General features: G+C 37.8%; 1 protein-coding gene across 1 annotated transcript in view; it reads left to right on the forward strand.

The window, feature by feature from the left end:
* LOC124803208 (dynein beta chain, ciliary-like) overlaps positions 1-21,547 on the forward strand; it is a 586,091-nt gene that overhangs the window by 36,297 nt on the left and 528,247 nt on the right. Inside the window, exon 5 of the mRNA XM_047264389.1 lies at positions 20,531-20,700. Coding sequence (XP_047120345.1) covers positions 20,531-20,700 — 170 coding nt within the window. The remainder of the gene's footprint in view (positions 1-20,530; positions 20,701-21,547) is intronic.

Genomic DNA, 21,547 nt, shown 5'->3' on the forward strand with positions numbered 1-21,547 from the left:
TCCGTAATTACACTACTAAATTTCTCAGTGCCCAAGTTGCAATTAATACAACAAGAATTAAATCATTTAAGTGATAATGTTACTTTGAAATAATAATAAAATCATGGTACTCCACAGCTCCAAGCACACAGCCCCACACAAAATGCAACACAACCATAGTGACCCGGCGTACTACCAGAACCACCATCGTACTAAGACCGACTTTTAAAAATAACGAGACCTAGCCCAGGCCGGACAACAGACCAAATGCCGGGAAATCCATAAGAAACTTCAGCCAACTTAATTCAAAAACAACAATTTATGAACAATATGCAAAACACAAGACCTCTCAGTCCAAAGGCTTCCGTTTAGTCGCGAAGGTGGCTCCGACCCACCTGCTGAGGTGCCAAGCCTCGTATGGAGTGCCGAATCAAGCTTAACCTTTGTTAACGGAGAGCGGAAGCACCACGAGACAAAATAAACTCCAATCAAACTGCGCAAGGCAAACTCTAAGGAGTGCCACTCGAAGACTATGCACTTGAAGATAAAACATAGAGCATCCAGATTAACGTGCTGCTGAATGGCGCACCAGCGTCTAGTAGAGTACGAAGAGCAGCGCACCCCATCTATATACATCTGTGGGACGGTAAATGAGGATAATATCCCAGTGACGGAGAGACAGGAAGGCGAAATGACATCCCGCCGCACATTGAAGGTATTTCAAACTCAGGCTTGACAAACTACAACAGGTGAGATTTTGCTCCCCTTGAGAATCAAGTTAAATGGAACACCACACTGCTGTCCACACTATTAACCGTAAAATCACGGTCCGGTCTTCCAATCGGTCCCCACTCGGCATCCAGACGCAAACAACCCCAGCCGATCCGAACCGTCTCCACAACAAGGCGGCCACAACATTCCTCCTCACATGCCTCCAGCTAAGCTGCGGCTAGTGATCACACACAGAAACAACCGCCTAATGCCAAAGCGCCGTCTCAGTGAAAACTCAGCACTAAGATCGAAACGGACTTGGAAATAAGCGAGCACCATAGGTGGATCAATAACTGACATTTTTATTGCCTGAGGGAGAGCATTAAATATTTTTATGCAAGAGTAGTGTACTCCTTTTTGTACCATACTTAGATTCTTTTGTTCAAGATGTAGATCATTTTTTACCCTAGTGTCCCTAGTGTCAAAGTTATGATACATGCTATTCATTTCAAAAAGGGAATGGTTTTTACGCAAGAAACACATGAGAGAGAAAATGTACTGAGATACTGTTCAGAGTATTGTCAGCTCTTGGAAGAGTTTCCTGCAGGAATGTCTGTAATTGACACCACACAGAATCCTAATGACTCTTTTCTGGGCTATGAGGATTTTGTTTGCCTTTGGCTGGTTTCCCCAGAATATAATTCCATAGGCCATCAGGGCATGAAATTAACTAAAATAGGCAGTTTTCAAAGTATTTAAGTCACTGAAGGAAGCAATCCCATGAATAGCGTAAATTGCTGAGCTTAATTTTTTATATAGGTAAGGAATGTGTAAGGACCAGTTTAGATTGCTATTAACAAGTAGACCCAGGAACTTTGTTGACTCTACTCTTGCTAAATTTCCATCATTGTATTTAACATTAATCTCACCTTCAAACCTTCAATATTTTGACTTGTATGGAATTGAATCAATTCAGTTTTTTCAAAATTAGTGATAGTCCATTAGAGGTAAACCAGTTAAAGGTCTCCTGAAAAATTGCATTTACAGTGATCTCAACATCAGTATTTGTTGAATTGTCTACCAGAATTGTCGTGTCATCGGCAAACGAGCCAATGTACACATTGGAAGGTCATTTATGAAAATAAGGAAAAGTAGAGGACCAAAATAGAGCCCTGTGGGACTCCACAGTTTATTGTGCCCCAAGAAGAGGACATTGGTTCCAATTAGTGTCGTTTACCATGACTTTCTGTTTCCAGTCCTTTAAATAGGAGGCAAGCCACATCCCTGCTTCTCCAAAAAATTCTGCCTTTGTGTCGTTTACCATGACTTTCTGTTTTCAGTCCTTTAAATAGGAGGCAAGCCACATCCCTGCTTCTCCAAAAAATTCTGCCTTTCTCAGAAAAATCTCATGGTTCACGCAATCGAACGCCTTAGAAAGGTCACAAAAAATTCCAGTTGGAGACATTTTATTATTGATTGATTCAAGAATATATTGCATCTTCTGTTGAGATGTTTTTCTGGAAACCAAATTGACTTTTATTGAGAATATTGTATTTACTAAGATGTTCAAGAATCCTTCTATGTACAAGTTTTTCTAGAATCTTGGAGAAACAAGTTAAGAGTGAAATAGGATTGCCTTTATCAAAATTTCATTTTAGATTGTGCAGTACCTTTTATAATGATCTCTTATTTTAGGATCATTTGTATTTCTGAGAGAAACATAAACCAGTCTTTTAGTACTACGTGATGTTTTTATTCCTTTTGTGAGCCACTGTTTGCTGGTATGGCTCTGGTACTCGATCTATGCAGTTCTTAGAAGGAAGACAACTTCAAAGTGGCACATAAATTCCTTTATAAATAGGTTCAATTTGTCATTAACTTTCAGTGCTCTATAAATTGGACTCCAGTCAATGAGATGAAGATAACTGTTGAAGATCATGAGATTTTCGTTATTAATTACCCTAAATGACCTTTTACAGACTTTGTCCTTCTTGTGTGGCCATATATCATTGATAGTTAGCAATTGACCGTCATGGTCTGAAAAACCATTTAGGGCTTGTTTTACTGTTGCATTGGTGTTTCTATTCTCATCAATGAAAATATTATCTATCGTCCCTTGTGAGGTTGTATGTGTTCATTATATGTAGCAAGTCAGCTCTACTACTATCATAATCTAGAAAGTTAATGTTAAAGTCTCCTAAGACTACAGTATTTTTATTTTTTGAATATATATGGGATAGAAGAGATTCAAGTTGCTTAAAGAATATACATTGCTTCCCTGGTGAGGCCCTATACACTGTTACTACAATGAGTGCTAATTTCTATACCACAAGCTTCAAAATGCTGATCAAAATAGTATTTTGTGAGTTCTAGAGATCTATACATTAAATTCTTTTTTACATATATTATGACACCACCCTTCTGCACACTGTTTCTACAAAAGTGAGAGGCAATGTGATAGCCATCTAGATTCAGCACATTGATACCCTTCTTTACATGGTGTTCGGTAAAACAGAGGATATCGGCATTATCAATAGTATCACTGTCACTAATATTCATTGTCAACAGTTCTAGTTTACTTCTTGGCCCCCTTTTATTTTGATGCAAAATACGCAGTTTGACACATTTAGTATTGACTTTCTAAGGAAGTGAGTTGCTAGGTTTCAAGATGGGTGAGTTTTTGCACACACTCGTTCGATAATTGATCTTTTGTTGAGTATCATTTCTGACTGACTTACCTAAGTCATGGTTTTTCCCCTTTCTGTTGTGAAACCATAAAAAATCATGATTTAGTAGAGCAGGTTTTCTAGGCCTCAAGCTCCTCTTTTGATTGTAGACTGCTGCGGGCCTTGGAGACACTACAGTGGCTTTGATGGAGCACTGTGATCTAGTTGTTGATCCTGCTGCAGTTAATGTTAATGTTTCCGGTACTGTAGTTGCTGTAGCTGGAGTTAATGACACTTCCACTGTTGACGGGACAGTTGATGTAGTAGAAACTGAGCTTGACAAATCATCTATGTCGATTTCTTTACTTGAATTGTTTCTCAACTTATCAGAAGTCACTGCAGTTGTACCACTCTGTGATCCTAGATTAGGATCCACCATACTTATTGCTATTGATGGATACTGTGATTCATTGAACTGATTTAGATTTTCCAGTATTAAGTCACACAATCTAGATTTGCCACTGCTGTTCCTGTGCGTACCATGTGTTGTGAAGTCTTCTCTTAGACTGGCAGCTTTAAGAAAGCTCATGTTGCAGAACAGTTTGCACATTTTCTCAATTTTACGATTTGTAACTTCTATTTCTTTATTTACACGAGATTTTTTGTTCGGTGATGTCGGTCAGGAATACTAACAATAGTTATTTTGAGTGCCTGCATACAATCTAGCATTTTCTTCAGATGTCTTATTGCTTGTTTCTCTTCATTTTTGTAAACATCATTTGCTCCAGCTATTATTATAAATGAGTTATTTGAACCCGAGTCTTTGTATTTGTGGATATCTTTTGTAACAACATGCAGAGGTTCACCTGGTTTCACTAGACACATAACATTTACCTTTTCCATGTTTTCTTTCAGTGTTTCAGCTAGTCCTCTTCCATGATTGTCTGAAAATAAGTAAATATTTTCTTGATTTACTTTCCAATTTTCAGCCCTGTCATTTTTCGCCAGCAATAAAGTGTTCACCTTATCATCACATTTGTTTCTAGTATATAATCTAGTAGTACTTTTTTTGCTTCCAGAACAAGTTAAATGTTTCTCATTGAGACCTTTTGCCGTAAGGTATTCACGAGAATTCGCAATGACTTTCTCTTTTTGCACTACAGTACTGTCTGGTAATACCTGATATCTATTACTTAATTTGTTATGAAAATTATCTGTAGAAACTTTCGCCTGATGAGCCTTTTTAGGTGTGTAGGACATGTTACAAAGTAGGTCAAAGTAAGTGGTCGCTGCTTTTATGTTCACCAATTTGGTTTTTTCTACTGAGAAGGCATTTTTTAGTTTGTTTACTTCAGATTTTAGCCGGCACACATCATGCATTAATGTTGGAACAACACATTGTTCAATGCCTGCATCATATGCCACGAAAAGTTCCTTAATGGCATTGCACTGATCACTACACAAACACGTTTTATTGATTGCAGTGTAATTTAAACTGAGTGCGACAACACAATTTGAATGAACCCACTGTTGAGCTTCTTCACACATACGGAGTCCCTTTGTTACATTTTCTCCACATACGTAACACTTAACACCATTATTTTCATAATTTGAACTGGAGTGATTTATCAGTATACCAATACGTGATGCCATCTATTTTATATCCTTAGTTTTTTGTATCGGTTGACCTCAGCACTGTTGTATGTTAATATATTCTTCAAGATTTCTTTGTGGTGTATGAATCCTCATTTAATGGGTTTATCTGCACTGAGCAAGAAACCATTACAAGAATACCAATTTAAAAATTTCAGCAGAAAAATTTTACATTGTTTGTTCAATAGTGTTATCAGACAGTGTGACAGTGAGAATTGCAATGTCATCTGCAAGAAACTTAAACTTACTCCTTGTATTGCAACAAAAAGTGAGGTTTTTAATGAAAATAAGAAGTTTCATGAGACCTAAACCAGAGCCTTGTGGCACATCAAAACTTAAGATCATCCACTCAGATGAAGCAGATTCCCTGGATGAGCCATTCAGAATTAGCATTACTCTCTGCCTTCGGTCCTTTATGTATGACTGAAACTACAAACCAATAATACTAACTAAACTATAGTATTGAAGCTTTTGAGAGATCACAAAACATTTTTATCGGAGACCTTTTTTGTTAGTGGGTTCCAAAACTTAATTGTTAAAAGAGAATATTGCTTATTGAGTAAAAAGACCAGCACCAGTGTAATGGAAGATGTCAAGCCGAACGGATGCATGTAAGTTTCTTGTTTTCACTTAAATCTTGGTGTTTATCCTTCCAATTCTGACTCAGGTGACTGTTGACTACAGGGCTTCCACAGTCAGTGTACCAGCAGATGCCAAGTTGATTAGACAACCAACAGCGGTAGCAGAGCAGCAATTGTCTGATGTAGTTGTTGTTGTTGTGGTCTTCAGTCCAAAGACTGGTTTGATGCAGCTCTCCATGCAACTCTAACCTGCACAAGCTTCTTCATCTCTGAGTAACTACTGCAACCTACATCCATCTGAATCTGCTTATTGTGTTAATCTCTTGGTCTTCCTCATGGTTTTTATCCTCCATGCTTCCCTCCTGTACTAAATTGGTGATCCCTTGATGCCTCAATGTGTCCTACCAACCAGTCCCTTCTTCTAGTCAAGTTGTGCCGCAAATTCCTCTTTGCCCCGTTTCTATTCACTACCTCCTCATTAGTTATGTGATCTACCCATCTAATCTGCAGCCTTCTTCTGTAGCACCATATTATGAAAGCTTCCATTCTCTTCTTGTTTAAACTGTTTATCGTCCATGTTTCACTTCCATACAAGGCTACATTTTATATCCTCTCGACTTCAACCATCATCAGTTATTTTGATTCCCAAATAGCAAAACACATCTTCTACTTTAAGTGTCTCATTTTCTAATCTAATTCCCTCAGAATCGCCTGATTTAATTTGTCTACATTTCATTATCCACACTTTGCTTTTGATAATGTTCAGTCTTATGCACTCACTCTAGACATTGTCCATTCTGTTCAAAATCTCTTCCAAGTCCTTTGCTGTCTCTGACAGACTTACAATTTCATCAGAAAACCTCAAAGTTTTTATTTCTTCTCCATGGATTTTAATTCATACTTCAAATTTTTATTTTGCTTCCTTTACTGCTTGCTCAATTTATGGATTGAATAACATCAGGGATAGGCTACAACCCTGTCTCATTCCCTTCCCAACCACTGCTTCCCTTTCATGCCTCTCAACCCTTATAACTGCCATCTGGTTTCTGTACAGATTGTAAATAGCCTTTCGATTCTTGTATTCTAGCCCTGCCAGCTTCAGAATTTGAGAGTATTCCAGTCAACATTGTCAAAAGCTTTATCTAAGTCTACAAATGCTAGAAACATAGGTTTGCATTTCCTTAATCTATCTTCTAAGATAAACCATTGGGTCAGCATTGCCTCACTAGTTCCAGTATTTCTATGGAATCCAAACTGATCTTCACCAATGTTGGATTCTACCAGTTTTTCCATTTGCCTGTAAAGAATTCATGTTGGTATTTTGCAGCCATGACTTATTAAACTGATAGTTCAGTAACTGTCAAACCTGTCAGCACCTACTTGCCTAGGTATTGGAATTATTATATTCTTCTTGATGTCTGAGGGTATTTCGCCTGGCTCATACAACTTGCTCACCAGAAGGTAGAGTTTCATCATGGCTGGCTCTCCCAAGATTATCAGTTGGTCCAATGGAATGTTGTCTACTCCTGGGTCCTTGTTTCGACTTAGGTCTTACAGTGCTCTGCCAAATTCTTCACTCGGTATCATATCCCCCATTTTGTCTTTATCTACACCCTCTTCCATTTCCGTAATATTGACATCAAGAACATCTCCCTTGTATAGACCCCGTGTATACTCCTTTCACTTTTCTGTTTTTCTTTCTTTGCTTAGAACTGGTTTTTCATCTGAGCTCTTGATACTGATACAGGTGGTTCTCTTTTCTTTGATATACTCTTTAATTCTCCTGTAGGCAGTATTTACATTACCCCTAGTGATATATGTCTCTACATCCTTACATTTATCCTCTGGCCATCCCTGCTTAGCCATTTTGCATTTCCTGTCAATCTCATTTTTGAGATGTTTTTATTCCTTTTTTCCTGTTTCATTTACTGCATTTTTATATTCTTTCATCAATTAAATTTAATATCTCTTGTGTTACTCGAGGATTTCTACTAGCCCTTTTTTTTATCTACTTGATCCTTTGCTGCTTTCGCTATTTCATCCCTTGAGGGCTTTGAAGCTATCCATTCTTCTTTCATTGTTTTTCTTTCCCCTGTTGTTGTCAATCATTCCCTAATGGTTTCTCTGAAACTTCCTACAACCTTTCTGCAGTTTCTTTGGTTTCAGTCTAGAGTTCATAATCAATAAATTGTGATCAGAGTCCACATCTGTCCCTGGAAATCCCTTACAATTTAAAACCTGGTTCCTAAATTTCTGTCGTACCATTACGTAATCAATTTGAAACCTTTCAGTGTCTCCAGGTCTCTTTCACATGTACAGGCTCTAACGACTGGATGACTTTAAAGTTGTGAAGTATGTATGTAAACTCCCACTTCTTTAACAATATGACTTACTTGAGATGGTCAGCCGACTTTCCCTGGTGGTTAGCTTGCTTCTGCAACCTCCTTTTCTCTTCTTCTCCGAAGTATATTTGCTAATAGCAGGAATTTACCAAGACTCTTTTTACTTATAAAAAAATAAACAGATGTACCCAGTTTCTTTTGATTAACTTAATGATGTATGTTCAAACATCAAAACTTTTACAAATCTCATTCTCCACATAAACAAACACTGTCAAGTAAGTCTCCTTACGTAGCCAAAGTTTAGAAATAAAGTTCACTTACACGTAAGAGAGAGTTGGCTTAAAAACCAAGTCCATTCTCATCCTGAGTCTGAATACACATCTTATTCTCTCCAAGTCCAAGACAAGCATCCATTTAACAATATTTCAACTGTTCTTCCTTTTTTACTCTACACTAGTCAAAGTTATAAAACAGTATGGAATAACACAGAAGTTCCTTGAGTCTGCCGTGTTCTTTCATTAAACTTCCATGGTGCAACCGGCAAACACTTGTCAGTGCGTTCAACCGCCATGTCTACGTATTCTTACTACACACTTCAGACCTGCACACACAGACAGGCAACGTGCAGTAGATAGGCTCTCTCACAGTTTTTCAAGACGGTCGAAATTCTCGAAACACTACATATCCCCCTCCTCAGATTGAACACACAATATTTTATACATAATCATCATGTTCATTAATATCACACCTAATAACAATTCACATTTTAACAAAATACATTGAGCGATTCTTAGATATCAATATCTGAGTTTTCATTAGTGATCCAGTTAGCCTGACTAGTATTTAGGAAATGTGAGACTTAATTTTTATTTTCAATCCTAAACTACAGGTGTTTGTGACACTTGACTAATCTATTTTCTGTTTTCTTCTTTAATACTACCTTTCCTAAGTATGTATTACTTCTAATATTTTATGTAGTTTGGAGCAACTCTGGGTGACATGAAAGTGTTCCTTTTGACGCTTGTAAACTTACATAGCACTTAATAATGCTCGTTGTGTATAGAATTCAAACTTACTAGAATAATCCCTATAAAATGAGTGACTTCTGTCGCAATACTGTCATTTTCTCCTAGGATCATTACCTATACCTAGCCTGTGGATTGACCATGTGAGTGCACTACATCTCTCTATTGTGGTAGGTACACACCTTTATACAACATCCCTATTCATTAGGCTACAGGTCGTCCTATTTCCATGTGGGTATGCCTGTCCTTTATATTCAGTAAATGCCCCCCTTATTCTTTCTGAGTAGGCCTCATGGTTCGTTAACCCCAGTATACATTCTCATGTAAAGTATAATTAAATATTTTCTAGTAAAGATAAAAAAATCTATTATAAACTTCGTATTTACTTCTTAATACTTCATCTAATCCCTGGAGTCCTCCTCTAATTTTCAACTTCCATACGCTTAATAGATTCCATATCTACATACTATTCAGTAGGTAATATGTTTAAGTACATTATTCAAGTCCCACTATCCTACAACTCCTCAATTTATCAGAGTATTTGCTACACTGACTTTTCTTAAATAAACATCATGAGGTCTTCAATCTTGATTGCATTCTCTTTCATTACTCATGCCTCCTTCTTATGTATACTTGCTCGATGTGAAATCATCAGTTTTTAAAATATATTTTTTTTATATAAATAGGCGATGTAGAACCATCGTAAAAAAACAATGTGTGCGTATTTCCCAATGTACACATATCTTTCTTCCTACAACACTTGGCAGTTCTCACATCTTTCTAATCTGTTACCATTGTTTATGTATCCATCTCTCTTTGTGTGTATGTAGATGTGTGTTTGTGTTGTCTGATTCTTTGGCCTTCTTATCGAAGATAAGATGTAGGTTATTGGAAACCACGGAAACTAGGAAGATGAGTATGGAAAGAGGGAAAAATAGATAGGTCCTCAAATGAGAAGTAAGAAAGGAAATAAATAGAAATGGTTGCTAAGATTGAAGAAGAGATAGAAAATAGCCCCAAAGACGGGAAACTCTTCCCACCCCCCCTTCCCCAGGATCCCTACCTCACAGGTACCTGAGTGAGAAGCTGGAGGAGGTTTGGCGTTAAATCGTCTCCTGCAGAACAGACATTCCCACCTTCACCCTCGAGGTCCCATAAGGAACTCTTAGCAACTCTATGGAAATGGCAAGTGATGAAGAATCATGCACACTTGTTTGTGAGGATTGTTTGAAAGGTGTGGTGTGTGTTTTGTGTTAGTCATGATTTATTTGTCCTTATAAACCATGCTGTTATCTACAATACCTACCCCTTTCAAAACTGATACAAACCCTCTGATCTACATCACATCCCATAAAAGGTATAACATATTCTATAAAAAATAGAAAATTATACTCTACAGTCTAACAGTCATTCAGTTTGTCACATTATATTATATTTTCCACAGACATAATATTCTTGTTCTGTTTATTTCATCTAGAGATCACTTTCTTTCTTATTCTGTGATTCTCATAAGTTGTAGTCATATCCAGTTCTCTAGGTAATAAGATTATAGGATATTTTAAGATTTTAGGAATAGATAACAGAATAGTTTAAGATTTGAAGGGAATTTGGTGTGGTAAAACTATTTTGGAAGAAACACTGGAAACAGCTCGGGATCCAACGGTCGTCACTCCTCCCGTTGACTCAGAATATTAATGTCCCCGGGGGGATATATGACTCCACCCGGGTCCCATGGATCTGATATTAGTTTCTCCTGTGCACTAGCAGATCAATATTTCTCTTTAAATTTCTTCTGGAAACCTCCCCAAGAAGAAAAGTTCTCAATATTTACAATACAACATTCTGAGGCTTCTCCTAAAAGGTACCCCACGGCAAATTCAATTTTTTTTTAATCTTCCCAGTTCTTTGGCAAGGCCTCATTGAATCTTTTCAAAAAATGTGTTGGGTGTACATCCCTGTCCGGCTTAAACTTAGGGAATTGCCTGTTTAATCCTGAATTGGCCCCCATTGTAGATCAGTCATCATTTCACTAGTCAATACAACATTAGGTGAAGATACTCTTTTTTTCTACTTGTTCCTCGATAAGTTTAAATTCTTTCCACAAGTCATCTACAACCTTTTGGGTATCTGAAAGTTTGGAAGAAACAATAGGTGACATGTTCCTGGATTTTATTCTCTCGGTGACTTTTCGATCCATAATCCCTTCAAATTGGTCCTCCAAACTACTTGTATTTACTGTATCAGAGCTAGCTATCCTCTCTTGGAAACTTCTTTCTATATTTTCTATTCAGGTATTAATGCCTGTAATTTGCGATTGGATTATTGGTATTAATTCTCTATTATTATCAATGCTCCCTTTTAAGGTATACAGTCTTTCCTTTACAGCATCAAACTTGACATTGCATACATTTTCAAATGATCCTGACTTTCCACTAAGTTCAGATTTCACATTATTACGTTTATCTTCAATATAAAATTCTAACCTTTTTGCTAAATCTTGGAAATTGTCATTCTGCTTGTTACTAAGTCAGTGAACAGTTGGTTTACATGAATATTCAAAGAACTCATTAATTCTTTCTTTAAACTGAATTCCAAATCTTCAACTTTAATATTTAGTGTGTCAAATTCAGTCTTTAGTAAACCTATATTTGTTGCTTGACTATTCAAGGTTTCACTCTGGTCATTTAGAACTTTACTTTGAGCGTTTAAACTAGAATGTACCAAACCTATTTCTTTCCTTATAGTTTCATTCTGAGCATTTAATCTAGAATTTAAAGTGTCATTTAATTGTAAACTCTGGGCTTCTAGTTTATCATTTAAATGAGAACTTATTAAGCCTAATTCTTTCCTTAAAGTCTCATTCTGAGCGTTGACTGCAGACTCTGACCTTTAAAAGCCTCATTCTGAGCATTTAGTTCCTTTCTTAAAGAAGCCATTTGAGCATTTGAAGCTGCACTTTGTGCTTTAATTAAATTTGCTAACTCAGTCCAATCTGGCATTTCTCTACTGATTCTCATAGCCATAGCGGGTTCTTGAGTTTCTTCTACTTGTTTCATGTTATCAATATTCTTATGAGCTTTAGATCTAGTAATCATTTAAAAACTTCACTCTAAGTATGACAACTACACTAATACAATTCACTCAACAGTTTATCCAACACTCCAACAATAAAGTACTGTTTTACATTCACCCAATGTAGCATTTAAGCTGTGTCAGCGAGCGGATGTAGACTCAGCACCAGTGAGTACCAACTGGGGCCGGTGGCGTCGGATGTAGGTTTCTGCTTCGACATCTGTGAGTGGATGTGGAAGCAGGTCAGCACCGATGAACAGCAACTGGTGCTGGTGGTGTCAGATGTTGTTTACCACATCTGCGTCCTTGCAATGCGTGTGAGATCTGTTTACTCCCCACAAAAAAATGGCTCTGAGCACTGTGGGACTTAACAGCTGAGGTCATCAGTCCCGTAGAACTTAGAACTACTTAAACCTAACTAACCTAAGAACATCACACACATCCATGCCCGAGGCAGGATTCGAACCTGTGACCGTAACGGTCATGTGGTTCCAGACTGAAGCGCCTAGAACCGCTTGGCCACACCGGCTGGCTTACTCCCCACACCGGATCTTCTTAGTTGAATTGTTCATGGCGTATCTCTTCTTAGTCTAATATGTCGAGATCTTCTCTCTTTTCTTTTAACATTATGACTATCTTATGTCTTCCCTTTTGTTAAATTTATTAATTTTCTCCACTTGATTTTTAGGCTTAATCCAGTTTCTCATAATGGTTCTCTCATCTTGTTATACTCAGTTGCTATGGAACACATAATATCTTCTTATAAAATTCCTGTTTTCTTCTGTCCTGTCACAGTCGCCAAGCGCTAATACTTTGGATGACTTAAAGTGGTGAAGTATGTGTGTAAACTCTGACTTCTTTAATGATATGACTTACTTGAGATGGTCAGCTGACTTTCCTTGCTGGTTAGCTTGCTTCTGCTACCTCCTTTTCTCTTCTTTGCTGAAGCATATTTGCTAGGAACGTTCCGCTGGCACTGTGAAAATATTCTAAGTCTGAGCTACTGCATATACTATATAAGCGAGCGAGAGCCACGCAGAGGCTCATTCACGCTGCTGCTGCTGCACAGGCAACTGCATTGAATGCCGTCACGATGCCTTACAGGAGAATTCGTCGCCGTTCTAAACAGACAGTTTATAAAACCATCAAGAACATCGAGTTAGCCACAACATCTGGAGACAAGAAGAACAGCATACCAGTTAAGAGTGTTGCTGCTACTGCACTTGTCAACGGACCTTGTGTTTTCAGTGGTTGTAGACTGAATTTTAGTATTGACATTAATGATACTTTCGATCATGGCCATTGTACATGGAGGTACGGGAGTTCCTAATGTACCTGGACTTGAAAGTTTCATTGATAGAGACATTATCACCTATCGTACCTACCATATGGCAGAACTTGCAAACTACTTATAAAAATAAGCAGACGTACGCAGTTTCTTTTGATTCACTCAACAAAGTATATTCAAACATCAAAACTTTTACAACTCTCATTCTCCACATAAACAAACACTGTCAAGTAAGTCTCCTCACGCAGCCAAAGGCTAGAATCAAAGTTCACTTACACATAATAGAGAGTTGGCTTAAAAACCAAGTCCATTCTCATCCTGAACCTGAATACACGTCTTATTCTCTCCAAGTCCAAGATGAGCATCCATTTAACAATATTTCAACTGTCCTTCCTTTTTTTCACTACAATAGTCAAAGTTTATAGTAAAAGTTATAAAACAGTATGGAACAACACAGAAGTTCTTTGAGTCTGCCGTGTTCTTTCATTAAACTTCCACGGCGCGGCCGGCAAACAGCTGTCAGTGCCGTTTGACCACTGTGTCTACAGTCTTCTTACTACACACTTCAGACCTGCACACATAGACAGGTGATGCACAATTGATAAGCTCTCTCACAGTTATATTTAAAATATCGTTTGTTCGAGTTGGTCGAAGGCTGAGGGGTTCCAGAATTTACGCGGAAATTCTCGAAACACTACAAGCCTTTTTTCATGCTTCATAAACCGAGTGTTAGCTATGAGTAAACTGTTGTTGTTGTGGTCTTCAGTCCTGAGACTGGTTTGATACAGCTCTCCATGCTACTCTATCCTGTGCAAGCTTCTTCATCTCCCAGTACCTACTGCAACCTACATCCTTATGAATCTGCTTAGTGTATTCATCTCTTGGTCTCCCTCTACGGTCTTTACCCTCCACACTGCCCTCCAATACTAAATTGGTGATCCCTTGATGCCTCAACACATGTCCTACCAACCGATCCCTTCTTCTAGTCAAGTTGTGCCACAAACTTCTCTTCTCCCCAGTCTTATTCAACACCTCCTCATTAGTTATGTGATCTACCCATCTAATCTTCAGCATTCTTCTGTAGCACCACATTTCGAAAGCTTCTATTCTCTTCTTGTCCAAACTATTTATCATCCATGTTTCACTTCCATACATGGCTACACTCCATACAAATACTTTCAGAAATGACTTCCTGACACTTAAATCTATACTCGATGTTAACAAATTTCTCTTCTTCAGAAACGCTTTCCTTGCCATTGCCAGTCTACATTTTATATCCTCTCTACTTTGCTCCCCAAATAGCATAATTCCTTTACTACTTTAAGTGTCTCATTTCATAATCTAATTCCCTCAGCATCACCCGACTTAATTCAACTACACTCCATTATCCTCGTTTCGCTTTTGTTGATGTTCATCTTATACCCTCCTTTCAAGACACTGTCCATTCCATTCAACTGCTCTTCCAAGTCCTTTGTTGTCTCTGACAGAATTACAATGTCATCGGTAAACCTCAAAGTTTTTATTTCTTCTCCATGGATTTTAATACCTGCTCCGAATTTTTCTTTTGTTTCCTTCACTGCTTGCTCAATATACAGATTGAATAACATTGGGGAGAGACTACAACCCTGTCTCACTCCCTTCCCAACCACTGCTTCCCTTTCATGTCCCTTGACTCTTATAACTGCCATCTGGTTCCTGTACAAATTGTAAATAGCCTTTTGCTCCCTGTATTTTACCCCTGCCTCCTTCAGAATTTGAAAGAGCATATTCCAGTCAACATTGTCAAAAGCTTTCTCCAAGTCTACAAATGCTAGAAATGTAGGTTTGCCTTTTCTTAATCTAGGTTCTAAGATAAGTCGTAGGGTCAGTATTGCTCACGTGTTCCAACATTTCTACGGAATCCAAACTGATCTTCCCTGAGGTCGGCTTCTACTAGTTTTTCCATTCGTCTGTAAAGAATCCATGTTAGTATTTTGCAGCCGTGACTTATTAAACTGATAGTTCAGTAATTTTCACATTTGTCAACACCTGCTTTCTTTGCGATTGGAATTATTATATTCTTCTTGAAGTCTGAGGGTATTTCACCTGTTTCATACATCTTGCTCACCAGATGGTAGAGTTTCGTCAGGACTGGCTCTCCCAAGGCTGTCAGTAGTTCCAATGGAATGTTGTCTACTCCCGGGGCCTTGTTTCGACTAAGGTCTTTCAGTGCTCTGTCAAACTCTTCATGCAGTATTATATCTCCCATTTCATCTTCATCTACATCCTCTTCCATTTCCATAATATTGTCCTTAAGTCCATCGCCCTTGTATAGACCCTCTATATACTCCTTCCACCTTTCTGCTTTCCCTTCTTTGCTTAGAACTGGGTTGCCATCTGAGCTTTTGATATTCATAAAAGTGGCTCTCTTTTCTCCAAAGGTCTCTTTAATTTTCCTGTAGGCTGTATCTATCTTACCCCTAGTGAGATAAGCCTCTACATCCTTACATTTGTCCTCTAGCCATGCTTGCTTAGCCATTTTGCACTTCCTGTCGATCTCATTTTTGAGATGTTTGTATTCCTTTTTGCCTGCTTTATTTACTGCATTTTTATATTTTCTCCTTTCATCAATTAAATTCAGTATTTCTTCTGTCACCCAAGGATTTTTACTAGACCTCGACTTTTTACCTACTTGATCCTCTGCTGCCTTCACTACTCCATCCCTCAAAGCTACCCATTCTTCTTCTACTGTATTTCTTTCCCCCATTCCTGTCAATTGTTCCCTTATGCTCTCCCTGGAACACTGTACAACCTCTGGTTTAGTCAGTTTATCCAGGTCCCATCTCCTTAAATTCCCACCTTTTTGCAGTTTCTTCAATTTTAATCTTCAGGTCATAACCAATAGATTGTGGTCAGAATCCACACCACCCCCTGGAAATGTCTTACAATTTATAACCTGGTTCCTAAATCTCTGTCTTACCATTATATAATCTGTCTGAAACCTGTCAGTATCTCCAGGCTTCTTCCATGTATACAACCTCCTTTCATGATTAAATTATGCTCTGTGAAGAATTCTGCCAGGTGGGCACCTCTTTCATTCTTTACCCCTAATCCATATTCACCTATTACTTCATTCTCTTCCTTTACCTATTATCGAATTCCAGACTCTCATGACTACAAAATTGTCATCTCTTGTAGCTATTTGATTAATTTCTTTTTTCACATCATAAATTTCTTCAGACACTCCATCATCTATTATGGAGCTAGTTGGCATATAAACTTATGCTACTGTGGTCAGCATGGGCTTTGTGTCTATCTTCGCTACAATAACGCAATTCACTATGCTGTTTGTAGTAACTTATCCAGCCTCAGAGCTCAGTTAGAAGTACAAAATGTACCTACTACCACACTAAGTTATGTTGCTTGCAGAGTATGATGTAGATGTAGATGAAAACCAAATTGACTTTCATAAAGGATGTTTTGGATACTGAGATGACTGACAATCAATTTGTACATGATTTTTTTTCATGAATTTTTAAAAAAGATTTTTGAAAGGGAGACTGAGTGATAGTTTGTCACATTACTTTTATCACCTTTTGTGCCAGTGACAATTCCTTCTTTCATAGGTATATTGAAGATCTTGCTTTTATGACAGTTTTTCAATATCTTACTAGAAATATTGTTCACACAAACAGATTTTTATTTTTAATCACTTAATTATCCTTTTGACTACATGTATGTAACAGTAGGTAAGGATATCAGTAGAGATCGTTTGTTGTTAGCTCTCTGTAGAAGAGAGAACCTTTACAACCTACCTTCTCCGTACTGTTAAAAAATGTTTATTCACTACTTCTCCAACCATTTTAGGTTTCTTGATAATATTGTCTAATTTCTGTCTGTCTTATGGTCCCTGTTTTTCTGCCAGTTTCCTTCTTTATCAATTCCAAATTGTTTTTATTTTGTTTTCTGACATCTTACTTTCAGATTTTATGTACATGTGCTTGGATTTATTTGTTACCTTCTTTAGGGTGCTACAATAAACTTTGTAGTGCTGCTGTTTCCGGGGGTCATTAAAAATTCTCAGAGAACTATACAGCATCCTCTTTGTTCTGCAGGATGTTTTTATTCCTGCAGTGAGCCATGTCATTTTGTCAGTGGCTATAAGGCTGTTATATATACAAACACACAGCCTTATAGCTGCTGACAAAAAGACATGGCTCACTGCAGGAACCCTATTTTTTGTGGGGTGGGGGGACTAGCTTCAAAGAGAGAATGTACTGCTCTTTGGCTTTCATTTTTTTAACTGAGTTATTATCCTTACTCTTTTTTATTATAATTTTCTGTGTCATTTAAAGCTAGACTTTATCCATGTTTAGGTGCTAAAAACAATAGTGTCATGTACTCCAACCTTATAAACAACAATTCTTACTTATCAAACAAAGGATAGTCCAGCATGGACTACAAAAATGTGGAAAGGATAGATTACTACTCAGCAGTAGATAAGGTGTTGAGTTGCAAACAGGCACAGCGGTGGTGGTGGAGGGGGGGAAGGGAGGTATCTTGTGAGATCAGGCTCTGATGACCACACAATAGTACAATAGTCAATCAACTGCTATGTCACCCTCAATCATTCATCATTGGATGCGATATGGAGGGGCATCAGGACAGCACATTGCACTTCCGGCTGTTGTCGAATTTTCAACCTTGGAGCCACTACCTCTCAGTCAGATAGCTACTCAGTTGGCATCACAAAATGGAGTGCACCCTGGTCCAGTCCTCCCACCAAGGATAAATCCATGGCAATACCAGGAATTAAACCTGAATCCCCAGGATGAGGATCTGTCAGGACCATGGAGGTGGACAAAATGAAAAAAGATTACTAAAAATATCATCTTTTGGTCAAAACCTTCTCCTGAAGTAAAAAACAAACACATGCACAACTCACAAACACATTGCCATTGTCTCCATCTGCTGGAGCTTGACTATGAGAGATTTGAATACCTGTGAAGCCTCGTTCAGAAACAGACCTCCTGTGCCTTGTCTCTCCAGTCATGTAGCTTCTCCCTTATATTCACTGTCCAGTCACAAAGGAGCACTCCTCAGTACCACCCAGGCCTGGAGCAATTGATCACATTCTCTGCCAGGCTTTTGATTACCTTTTGTCATGTTCCAAAATGAGTTATACTCCCATAACTCAACCCCACCTCTCCCACAGCAATATTCTGCCAGCCACTGAAACTGTGAAAAACCCTTGTCCATCCCTACTCCAGCCCTGGTCCCAACCCCCTTGCCTCATGGCTCATACCCCTGCAATAGATCTCCCATGCAAGATGTATCCCATATATCCTTTCATTACTGCATACTCCAGTTCTGTTACGTCATTATCAAGTACTCCAGCCCTGCCATGTCATTACCAAGTCCCCAGTGCTGTTGTGACAAAGCAAGCTGGGATAATTTTACTTCCCCTCTTGTTTGGCTGTCTGCCTCCTTAAAATTCATTTTGTTCTTAACTAATTACCATTAACATATTTAGTATAATCTGCATTTTCATAAAAGAGAAAGGTTGGCCTTCAGTTTTAAAGAATATAACACGAGATCTAATTTTGTGCTTAGTTTTATGTATGTAATTGATTTTCTAATTTATTTTGACTATTCCTAGTTAGTATCTTTCATTATAGAGCGAAAATAGTAATTGTTTCGTAACTTAAATTCTGTTGTTGACATATAAACAAATATAAATTCTGTACTAATTGTAAACCTTTGGAAGACAAAATGCTAGTTATCTTAAAGTATCTATTTGGCTCTATTTGAAAACATTTTAGCAAGGTCAGCTCTTAATTCCAAAGTAATTAACAGTTTTGTCAAAAGTATTATTTACGTATCTATATTTGTTAATTTCGTGATTTAAACAAGTAATTCAGCCAACTCTGGTAGTAGAAGAAAGATGGAATTTTTCACTGTATTCAGTAAATTTAATGAGTTAAATTTTAATTGTAATTTATGTAAATTAAACTTCAAACAGTGTGTAGTTTCTTTCAAGAACTGTGTACATTGTGGTTAGGTTTTTACTCATCATAGATGTTCAACAGTAAACTATTGTAGCAGTATGTGGATGGTTCTTCTGCTAACTATTAAAGAGGCTTATGGAAAGTTAAACAATAGTGCACTGGCCATATATAACTCTGTATTGTTGGGGGGTTGTGAAAAGTGAAAGAAAAAGACTGTGAAACGCAACTGTGCCTCTGTCGGCTACATCATTCAATGTGGTCATTGTTTACTTCGAAACCCCATTCTTCAACCAGTGTAGCAATGCAGTATGTTGACACCAAGAACAAGCAAATGAAGAAACAAAGTAGGCAAACCACTACAGTGTCACATCATTACCAAGTACCCCAATCCTATCACAGGGATCTTGCATCCCATCAAACACAGGGATACGTATGAAAGGAGCCACATCATCTAAAAACTAAGCTGCAACCATTGTATTTTCTACAATGGCATGACAACTTACAAGCCTTCTATCTGCATGAATGGCCACTATCAAGCTGTGGCCAAGAGACAGCTGAACCACCCAGTTGCTGAACATGCAGCACAGTATGATTTACTTCCTTTTAAGACTACTTCACTGCCTGTGCCACCTGAATTCTTTCTACCAGCACAAGCTTTTCTGAATTGTACATGTGGGAACTCTCCTTATGATATATCCTATGTTCCCATAAGCCCCCTGGCCTCAACTTTCACTAGGCTCTGTCCACCCATCTGTCCTCTTCCCTACTCTCACTCCAGCACTACACACTCCTTCTATCCCACCAACGCACCCACAAGTCTTTTTTGCTTCTACTTCATATCTCTCTCCCTCACACCTACCAGCACACCTCCTCCTTACCTCCACCACCAACCCTGCAGACTGCAGCTCAGCCATAGTCAGGCCCCAGTGCCTGGAGACAGTGACCATGTATGTGTGAGCCATGCTTTTGTGAATGTGTGTGTGTTTTCTACTTCGGAAGAAGGACTTGGTCCAAAAGATGAAATATTTTAGCAGTCTTTTTCATTGTGCATGTCTGCAACTCAGTGCCTCCTCTATGTGGTGAGAAGCAATCTATCCTTTCCATACAGTCCTTACGAATGTAATCTGTCTAGGATTTCTCATGTAAAACATGTTCTAGTCATAGAATCTTGGTTGTTTTTTGGAAGTCTTCTTTTTAAATTACATAAATATATTTTTTCCTTGCAGATTGATCACTTTGATCAGCAGTATGCCACAATAGAGAAAATGGATCCTACAGCTGTCTTTTCAGGATGGTTTCAGGTTAATTTACAGCCGTTTAAAGAAACACTTCTCATTAATGTAAGTGAATGGAGCAAACTTCTCAAACAGCACCTGGAAAATCATGTTATTAACAGGTAAATATTTTTTTATCCAACAGAATATCTTAATGAAGTGTAGGAGTTTTGAAAATGAATTTAAAGCATTACCCAGAAGCAAGTTATTCATGCAGCTGTAGATTTGCTTTTGCTTTAAAGTAAGATCATGACACGCAACCCTTATTTGTCATTATTAAAACCAAAAAATAGGTTATCGTGAAGGACTTGTTTTCCTGTATTTTCTTGTGTGTCCTGTTCATTGGGTCTAGACAACAAAACAATGCAATTTTTGCAGTTCTCCTTATTATATTTTTGTATTGCAACATTTTCTTTTGATGAAATGGTTTTTCATTTCAAAAATGTCTGCTTGGTATTGAGGAATACTATCATTCACCCATCATTTTTTTCTTTTGAAATTATAAAAGATTTTACAGAAATGCAAGCAAATATGTTATTTTCCCAACCCTTTATTCACAAGATTTTTCCTGTGTTTCTTCCTGTACCCAGTCTTCATAATTTTGCTTCCAGCAATCATGATACTCTAGGTTCAAACTGGGTGCAAGCCTGGTACTAGAAACTTTGGTTATTGTATGATGTCCAGTTTAAATTTTCTAGGGCTGGAGGAATTTGTCAAGAGCTCATCATACAGTGTTTTGTGCTTTTACAGCCAGCTACATAATGTAGCACTTATGAGTAGTATTAAATATGTTTCACTAGCCTTTCTAATATTTTTTGTCTTATGTATGTTGAAATGTGTGGTATCTGATATGCTCTGGAGCACTAACATGATTGTAGTCAGTTAAAATGATGCTTTCCTAAGAACCTTAAATTTCACCATTCTTGAACTTACAATAATTGAGTGCTAATCCCTGAAACTATGATTAAT

This window comes from Schistocerca piceifrons, chromosome 6 (genome assembly GCF_021461385.2).
Source record: "Schistocerca piceifrons isolate TAMUIC-IGC-003096 chromosome 6, iqSchPice1.1, whole genome shotgun sequence".
Classification (NCBI taxonomy): Eukaryota; Metazoa; Arthropoda; class Insecta; order Orthoptera; family Acrididae; genus Schistocerca; species Schistocerca piceifrons.